The 8,903-nt window shown below is 39.1% G+C and overlaps 1 protein-coding gene across 1 annotated transcript; it reads right to left on the bottom strand.

The window, feature by feature from the left end:
- Positions 1–650: 650 nt before the first annotated feature.
- Positions 651–7,380, bottom strand: FAM200C (family with sequence similarity 200 member C). The gene is made up of 2 exons (XM_060006818.1): positions 7,021–7,380; positions 651–3,058 (listed from the first exon to the last, which is right to left on the bottom strand). Exon 2 carries the CDS (start codon positions 3,006–3,008, stop codon positions 1,227–1,229), a length of 1,782 nt encoding a protein of 593 aa, XP_059862801.1. The 5' UTR covers positions 3,009–3,058; positions 7,021–7,380; the 3' UTR covers positions 651–1,226.
- Between the last annotated feature and the right edge of the window lie 1,523 nt (positions 7,381–8,903).

Raw genomic sequence — 8,903 nt, 5'->3', positions numbered from 1 at the left:
ATAACTTCTAAATCTGATAAATCAAAACTGGCCTATGTATTTGGTATCATATTACTTAGATATATGGGTGGGACCATAAAATGTTAAAGCAGAAATGGTTAAGGTAACTGGGTAGGAAGGGGACTGTGGCTTTTCATTATAGGGCTCATTTCTTCTCCAGCCTTGAGCATATTGTACTTGGATAAAACATTAAATTTTGAAATAAAAAATGTTAGTTTATTCACATTTAAAAATAAATCTAGCCAAATTATCATCCAGGAAAGTATATTAACCTAGATTCCCATGGGGAGCTTTTTGGTGGCCCTGAATTACTACAGTGACTTCATGTCAATTTCTTTAGTATTTATATTCTGATCCATTCAAAAGTTTTGAACTATCTTAGAAAAATGCATACAGCATAAGGTGTAAAATAAGTGAGGCAACTGGGGTAAAGGAAAAATAAGTGTAGGAAAAATAAGATGAGGTGAGAGGACCAAAGTATCCATTGGAACCATATGGAAAGCTGGTTAAGAATGAAGATCCTTGATCTTGTCCAGACCAGTTAAATTAGAATCTCTCAAATAGGGCTCTGGGATCTCCTCTTCAGCAGCCCTGATGACTTGGAGTCTGGATGTAATGTAAAAGAAGACAAAGAGTGACTAACAGGATATTAGGATGTTTATTAATGTCATGGAATTTAGAGCATAGGAACTAAGAGGAATGGACATTGTGAGACTAACTCCAAAGAATACATTTAAAAATAAATCTTACATTAACTAGGGCCATCCCTTCTCTCACTATAACATTTCATAATCCTCTTCTGATTTCATTAACCTCCCCAAAACAGCCCTCAAGGACATGGGAGGACTCAGTCTGTCATTTCATCCTTTGACTTTTAACATGAGATGCATGTTCTGGGAGGTCTTTTTCTCTTGGCTCTATTCGTAGCCTATTGTACCATTTAGCTTGGATATTGTAGTGCTCGAGTGTCTTTTTTTATGTATCACATCAAAAGGTTAAACATACTTAGAAGAATTCTATGTATCAGCAGCACTTAATCTTTTCTGCTGCTTGTGCTTTTATTCTCAAAACATATTTTCACATCTCACGTGAAAATTAAAAGTTAAAAATGCTAAACTTTTAAAGGATTTGGTATATTATAAATATAAAAGAGACAGAATTATAACTTAATTTTACAATGGAATTAAGAATATATTAAAAATTATACATTGAAAAAGTCTATCAGCTTACAGTGACTTCTGTAGCTGTAGTTTTTGTTCAATGATGTCCGAGAAACGAGGAACTTTTTTTGAAATAGCCACACGGATGTCATCACTCATAGTCACGTAGCTTCTGGACTTTGTTTTAAAATGCAAGAGTGATGAAAATCCCAACTCACAAAGATATGTAGTTGCAAACGGTATAAGGATTTTTAGAGCTGTCTTTGCTAGGCTTGGAAACACTGTGAATTGAGCACACCAGAAATCCTCAAGCTTCATTGTCTCAAATTCCATTAGGATTTGGCCACTAGCTCGTAATTCAGCAAGATCATTTTTCATTAAATAGCCATCATCAACAAAGTCCAAATTAAAAAGAAATGGATCCAGTATCCATTTACTTGCCTCATCAAGATCTCCAACAGAGAAATATCCGTGGAAGAAGTTGCTCAACTGTTGCAGGTGCACTGTTATTTCAGCTGCAATGCATATTGCTTCATTATCTGAAACAACAATTTCTTCAAGAAAAGGAAAGTTGGTAAAATTTCTTTTCTCAATTCGTTTTAGCCAAAATGGAAACTTCCTAACAAAAGCAGACAACTTCTCTCTAGCTGATACTGTGTTCATTCCAGTCCTTTGCATAGATGCACTAAGTTCATTTAGGTGTTTGAATAAATCTGCAAGGTATGCTAGGTGAATTTTAAACTCTTTGTTTTCAAAGCCATCAACTAAATTGCTGCTTTGGTGGTGAAGAAACTGATTTATTTCTTCATACATTTCGAAAATATGAGTAAGTATTTGGCCTCGGGAAAGCCACCTCATTTCAGTATGGAAAAGGAGAACACTATACTCTATTCCAATTTCTTCAAAAAAAGCCTGAAACAGGCGATGATTTGGAGCTCGCCCTTTGATAAAATTTATTACCCTCACCACAGTAAAAAGAGCATCCCTCAGTTTTGTAGGCAGTGTCTTTGTAACAAGTTCATGAGGGTTCAACAAACAATGTGTGATCACGATATGAGGTACCTCTTTTTTCATACAGGAAACAAATTCTGAATTTTCTCCTAGGATAGAAGAGGCACCGTCAGTACAAACAGAGCCACATACATCGAGTGCTATCTTATGCTTCAAAAAGAAGTCTCTGAACAGATTGAACACAGCTTTTCCCTTCACTGTTAACTGCAATGGTTCACAGAACAGGAATTCTTCTACGATCTCTCTTTCCTTTATGTATCGCACAAATGCCATTAGCTGACTGCAGTCATCCATGTCTGTTGTCTCAGCAAGCTGAATACCCACTTTAAGAGGACTGGCTTTGATATCTTCTAGAACTTGCTGTAAGATATCCTGGCTCATTTCATCAATCCTAGAATGGATCACATCATCTGATAAGGATACCTGCTGAAGCTTCTTTTGTGCATCTGGTCCCAAAACTATTTGTGCTATTTCCAGGGCACAAGGTTTCACTAATTTTTCAGCTATTGTATGAGGATTCTTCTCCTTGGCACATAAATACGCAAACTGATATGATGCCTGTAGTAAGGTATCCTCCTGAGATGCAACTCCAAATGCTTTCAGGGTTTCACTCTGATCAGATGGTGTTGGCACATGTTTCAGGCTATTGAGATCGTGCCCACCTATACCACCATGCTGTCTGTTAAAATGGTCAGACAGTTTTGATGGTCGGAGGTCAGCGTTTGAAAATACAGAGTTACACAATACACACTGTGGGCGCTGAGTTCCATCAACCTCCGTTGTGCAGGTGAACCAGTAACGAACATAGTCATCGTCCCATTTGCGTTTCTTCGACATGGCACCCCAAAATTCTCACGTAGTATTCCAGAGGTGTCGCAGATTTTTTGCTTTGGAAGTAAAATATAACCCAGACATTAAAAACCAGTGGCTAACTGAATTAAAACAAAGGCACATCACATGCCATCCTGTCATCTGTGTACATGTCAAGAAATATCCTGCAACATGTCAATTCAAAGTAAGCCATGACAGCATGACAGCCCAACTTAAACCTAGCAAACTCACAGCTAAAGCCCTGGAATAAATACCTTGCCAGCAAGTTATATACGAGAGATTAGGGCTTATGCAAATTGTGATTACCCATAAATTCTCTATTGATGAATTGCAGTTACGGCTTAATTTGTTTTCAATGATGTATGTTCCAAACAAATCTGGTACATTTTGTATCCCCAGAAAAGGCATCTCACTACCACCCCCTTCTTTGCATCTTATGCCAAGGATGTATGCACACCCCCAGTTATGAACTAGTGAATAGAGAAGGGAGTAATTCACTAAATACTGTAAGGAAGGGCAGAGTTTGACATGGTGGCCAGTTCTTTCTAATAGTTAAGGATTAAACAGGTCTATAAAACTATTTGATCCTTGAGTGGCTTTGACTCCAACTTAAGCAGAGAATTTCAAACAGGTCTGACCAAGCCACCCTTGACACAGAAGTAGGATACACACTATCAGTCCATGATTCACACTGTCCATATAAAAAAGCAAAACAAGTTGCTCAGGAGAAACACAACTATTCTTGTTACTGAAACTTCAGAAAAAGCTCTCTCATAGAAGAAAAGCCTTAATTACAGTACGACAGGATGTAGAAGGCAGTGGTTCTCTAGTTTAGTGAGTGGAGGAATCATATAAGTCTCTTGTGAAAATGCAGATTCTTGGACCCCACCCTGAGATATTCTGATTCCCTAGCTCTGGAGTAGGGGCCCCAAATCTGTATTCTAAATAAGTATTTTAGATAAGTCTTATGAATAGTACCTAGAACAGTAATCTCTAACAAGAGATGCCTATCACAATCATTGGGAGCCCCTTTGAAAGTATACATGTCCCTATACCACATCAGAATTAATAAATCATCATCTCCAAAAGTAGGACAAAAGAATCTAAAATAAAGCTGTCCAGGTGATTCTGATACACATCCTAGTACATAGACAGATTTAGAGAAATGAAACATATCCTCGGGCCAATTCCTAGCTTACTGATATTCTAGGTTGCTAAGTAAACACTAAATGCTTCAACAGGCAATTATGTTTTCTGAGTTGATGACAACTTCTTACGAAAATTGAGGGACCTAACATTTCTCCAAAAAAGACATATGGATGGCCAAAAAATACACAAAAAGATGCTCAACATCACTAATTATTAGAGAAATGCAGATCAAAACTATACCTCACCTCACACTGGTCAGAATAGCTGTCATCAAAAAATCTACAAATCTGCTAGAGAGGGTGTGGAGAAAAGGGAACCCTCTACACTGTTGGTGGGAATGTAAATTGGTACAGCCACTATGGAGAACAGTATGGAGGTTCCTTAAAAAAACTAAAAATAGAGCTACCATATGACCCAGCAATCCCACTCCTAGGCATATATCTGGAGAAAACCATAATTCGAAAGGATGTATGCACCCCAATGTTCATTGCAGCACTATTTACAATAGCCAGGATGTGGAAGCAACCTAAATATCCATCGACAGAGGAATGGATAAAGAAGATGTGGTACATATATACAATGGAATATTACTCAGCCATCAAAAGGAACAAAATAGTGCCATTTGCAGAGACATGGATGGACCTAGAGACTGTCATACAGAGTGAAGTCAGAAAGAGAAAGACAAATATCATATAATATTGCTTATATGTGGAATCTAGAAAAACGGTACAGATGAACTTATCTACAAAGCAGAAATAGAGTCACAGATGTGGAAAACAAACTTATGGTTACCAAGTGGGGTAGGGAGGGTGGGATGAATTGGGAGATTGGGATTGACATATATACAGTACTATGTATAAAACAGATAACTAATGAGAACCTACTGTATAGCATAGGGAACTCTACTCAGTGCTCTGTGGTGACCTAAATGGGAAGGAAATCTAAAAAAAGAGTGGATATATGTATATGTATAACTGATTCACTTTGTTGTACAGCAGAAACACAACATTGTAAAGCAACTATACTCCAATAAAAACTAAAAAAAAGTCATAAATGAAACATTAAAAAGATTTAAATTAAAAAAAAAAAAGAAGAAAGTAAGTTGAGGGACCTAAAAAGAAAGACATGCCTTTTTTTCTTTCTCCCTCCTGAGCAATGAGTAAAGGTGTGATCCACAGGTAGACTCAAATATACCTTAGAAAACCTTTCTATCTCCCACGTAAATAAGTGATCCCCTAAATTTCCAGAGTTCTGTGCCACAGAATGTGGCTGAAATAATGTAACAGGAGTACATTTAAATCCAAATGCCCACTTTGGCCATTAAAAAAAAACACAGTTAAGTAAGCCAAGAATATTAAGGCATTAGCTTTCTAGAGGCTCTGCCAAGAATGACTAGTTGTAAAATGCACTTCTATGTAACTAGTAAGTTGATCTGCCATATGGTTGTCGTCAGTCAGTTTAAAATTGGAAGATGTCTGCCAGTCAGTAAAGGCAATTTAAAGTTTAGAGTTGATCTTAAGCGTTCCTTTATCAAGTGATGAGTCTATGGGCCAACTGTGTTTAGAACCTCGCCTAACTGATAACAAAATGATGACATAAGCATAAAAAATGCTTATCTTTCTGTATTCTGTTATGTATATTTTGGGGAACAGAGGGAGTGAAGGAAAAAGCTTTACTTCAAATGATTTCTCACTAGAAATCATTATAGGATGAGTTTAGAGTCCATTGTTCCCCTCTCTGACTATGCTGCTCAAGTATATTCTGATTGAAGATTAACCTGTTTGGAAAAGAATTTTTAGAAAAACTCAATTATAGTATTCTTCTCCATCCCCCTCAAAAAGGGAGAATAGGTAGCAAGAATTTTCAAGACCCTCAAAGATGAACTTACTGCCCAGGAGGCTTTCTTGTGTTTTAGAAACTCACAATTTTCACTTGCTCCTTTGTGGTATTTAGCAATCACAATATCCTAAAATATGTAAACATTAAAAAAGCATCCCCTATTAAGGAATTATTGTTAACTGAAACTGTGATAATGGTATGGTTGTGTTAAAAAAAGGTCTTCATTTGTTAGAGATACAGACTTAGTTATTTACAAGTGTTAGAGATACAGACTTAGTTATTTACAAGTGAAATGATGTCTGGGATTTCCTTTGAAATACAGTACTTCAGCACACACACACACACACACACACACACACACACACACACACACACTAGGGTGGAAACAGAACAGGATTGACCTTGAGTTGGTAACTGCTAAAGCTGGATGATGGGTACACATCATTACACCATTCTCACTCTATGTATGCTGGAAAATTTCCATAATAAACAGTAAAATAATCAAAAAGGTTTACTTATTAAGATAGACATAATTAGTTTTTAGAATGATTCTTTTGAGAGTTTGTTGAAAGCTATCTGAAGAGGCAGAATGAAAGACCAGATGTAACAGAGTAAAATGTTTTGCAAATTTATGAAGGGTAGATACGAAAAAGCATCACAATTTAGAGAAAAAAGTCAGTTACAAGTGAACATTAACATAACGGAAATACCTGAGGAAGGCTAAAACATCTATTTCAGCAGTGACAACACTAAAGTGCAGTTGTAAACCTAAAACCCCAAACCAAACACAATCCAACTTGTACCTGGCCACCGCCTATGCCCGTCCATGGTAGGTGTCGGTGTCCAGGGAGGCAGAGGATTGAATCATTACATTTTACATCGTTAAGAGCAAAAGCCAGGAGAGAAGGGACGGGAATGCAATAGCTGAGCAAATGCGCCAGAGGCAAACGCCTGGGATCCTGCCTTTGTCACTTAGGCTGGGACCTGTCCAAGCTTAAGTCCCTCAACCGGGGAGGACAATGGTACCTACCTTACAGGGCTGTTGGGAAGTTTAATTATGAGAATGCATGTAAACAACACCAGCTCGTAACTGGTAGGAACTCTTGGTGTATTATAAGGACGGAGCGTTTAGGAGGCGGCCCGGGCGAGCTAAGGACGCCGGAGGAGCGGGAAGAAGACTCTGCTCGGTCTCCACCCGCCGTCTCCTAGCCAGAGGAGCAGGCCCAAGGGATGCTCGGGCTTCTTTTAGGCGCCCGTTTCAGGCTCCAGTTCGCTCTCCGCTCAGGCTGGGGCCCAGCCTCCGGGCGCTGGAACCAGTCTAGGTGGCGGTTCCTCGTGTCCGACTCCCGAGCAGGACCTTGCAGGGCGCGGTGAAACAGCAGCGCCCGCGGCGTCCCCCGCTCCAGCCGCGCCGGGTCCCATCCGGGTTCTCGGGGGTGGGGGGGCTTCCCGCCCGCAGACCGGGCGAGGCGGATCCCGGCACGCAGGCGCACTGGCAACCGGCTGAGGGCCCCGTTGCCCTGAGTAAGGAGCACGCGCGCTGGTTTTCTTTTCAGATGGGGGACTTGGAGCTGGGGATTTTTTGCTTATTGTGTCTGCCAGAGAGGATGAATCGTAGAATCTCGGGAATGGAAGGCCCTGTAAAGCCCACATAGTTCTACTTTCTAAAGCACTGCAGATAAAATTTTATATTGTCAGGCTTTGAGCTTGGCGATTGTAAAGCTTCAATAATTAACCATTTTCTATGTGGAATCAATGAGGAAAAAGAGAAGGGAGCGCATTCTACTTACAAATTAAACATTCAGGCAAATGGGACAAGCTGTACATTCCAGTAACATACTAATGGTGGAGGCTGAGCTTGTGTCCTCTCGCCCATGCACGTTGCCCTCCCCCCACTTCCCATTAATTAGAGCATGTGGATGAATTTGCTAAGAATCATCATTCATCTTTGAGAAACGATTTTAAATTTTATTTAAAATTCTTTTTAACAACAGACTCCTAGAGAAATAAACCCATATTAGAGAGATTGCTGAGAAAAACCCTAAAGTAGAAATGAGAAAAAGTTGAAAGAAACAAATCTAAATATAGCCCTCTTTCCTATTTTGAGGGTATTTAATGAAATCACATTTTACTCATTTTTGTATAGTTAGTCTTGGGAGAAGCATCCCACTGGGCTGGGGGAGGGGGAAGTGTCAAAGAATGTGGGACAGATACTTTATTTTCAGGTATTGAGAGTGAACCTGATAAAAAGATTGAGAGCCTGCTTAAAGTTTCTGTCAATGACAGAAATTGCAAAAGACCAGCTTGGCCCAGAAACCTGGGCCTTAAATGCTAGAGAAAGGAGTAGGCTTTAGAGTCAGAGACTTGGGTTTATGTTCTGGCCCCAACACTTTTTACTGTTAGGACTTGAGCAAACCACCTGGACTCATTAAGTCCTTATGCTTACTGTGAAATATGGATATCATCCATTACTCACCCCATGAAATTCTTTTGAGGAGATAGCATGTGAAAACTACATTACATAGTTCCAACACTCAAAAGGCAGCTATAATTGAGATAATAAAATCAAAGTTCATATCTTGAGTAATGTCCTAGATATTACCTTTTATCCAAAATGAAACAGAAATAAGACATGATTTCATATATTACAGAATTCTTCCTAAAATCAGAGTAAATTAGGTTTCAAGAAGAGGGAACAGAAGCCCTAACAGAAATGTTAGGTGACACATTTTTTAGAGTCCTGAAATTGTTTAAAAAAAATATTTTATTTATTTAGGCTGTGCTGGGTCTTAGTTGTGGCACATGGGATCTTCAGTTGTGGCATGCAGGATCTTCTTTTAGTTGCAGCACGTGGACTCTTAGTTGCAACATGCATGTGGGATCTAGTTCCCCGACCAGGGATCAAACTCAGGC

This window comes from Delphinus delphis, chromosome 3 (assembly GCF_949987515.2).
Source record: "Delphinus delphis chromosome 3, mDelDel1.2, whole genome shotgun sequence".
NCBI lineage: Eukaryota > Metazoa > Chordata > Mammalia > Artiodactyla > Delphinidae > Delphinus > Delphinus delphis.
This window is presented reverse-complemented; position numbering and strand designations above follow the sequence as displayed.

Bases quoted from the DNA above. Each gene is read 5' to 3' on its own strand.
- FAM200C (XM_060006818.1), bottom strand. From the start codon at position 3,008: ATGTCGAAGAAACGCAAATGGGACGATGACTATGTTCGTTACTGGTTC.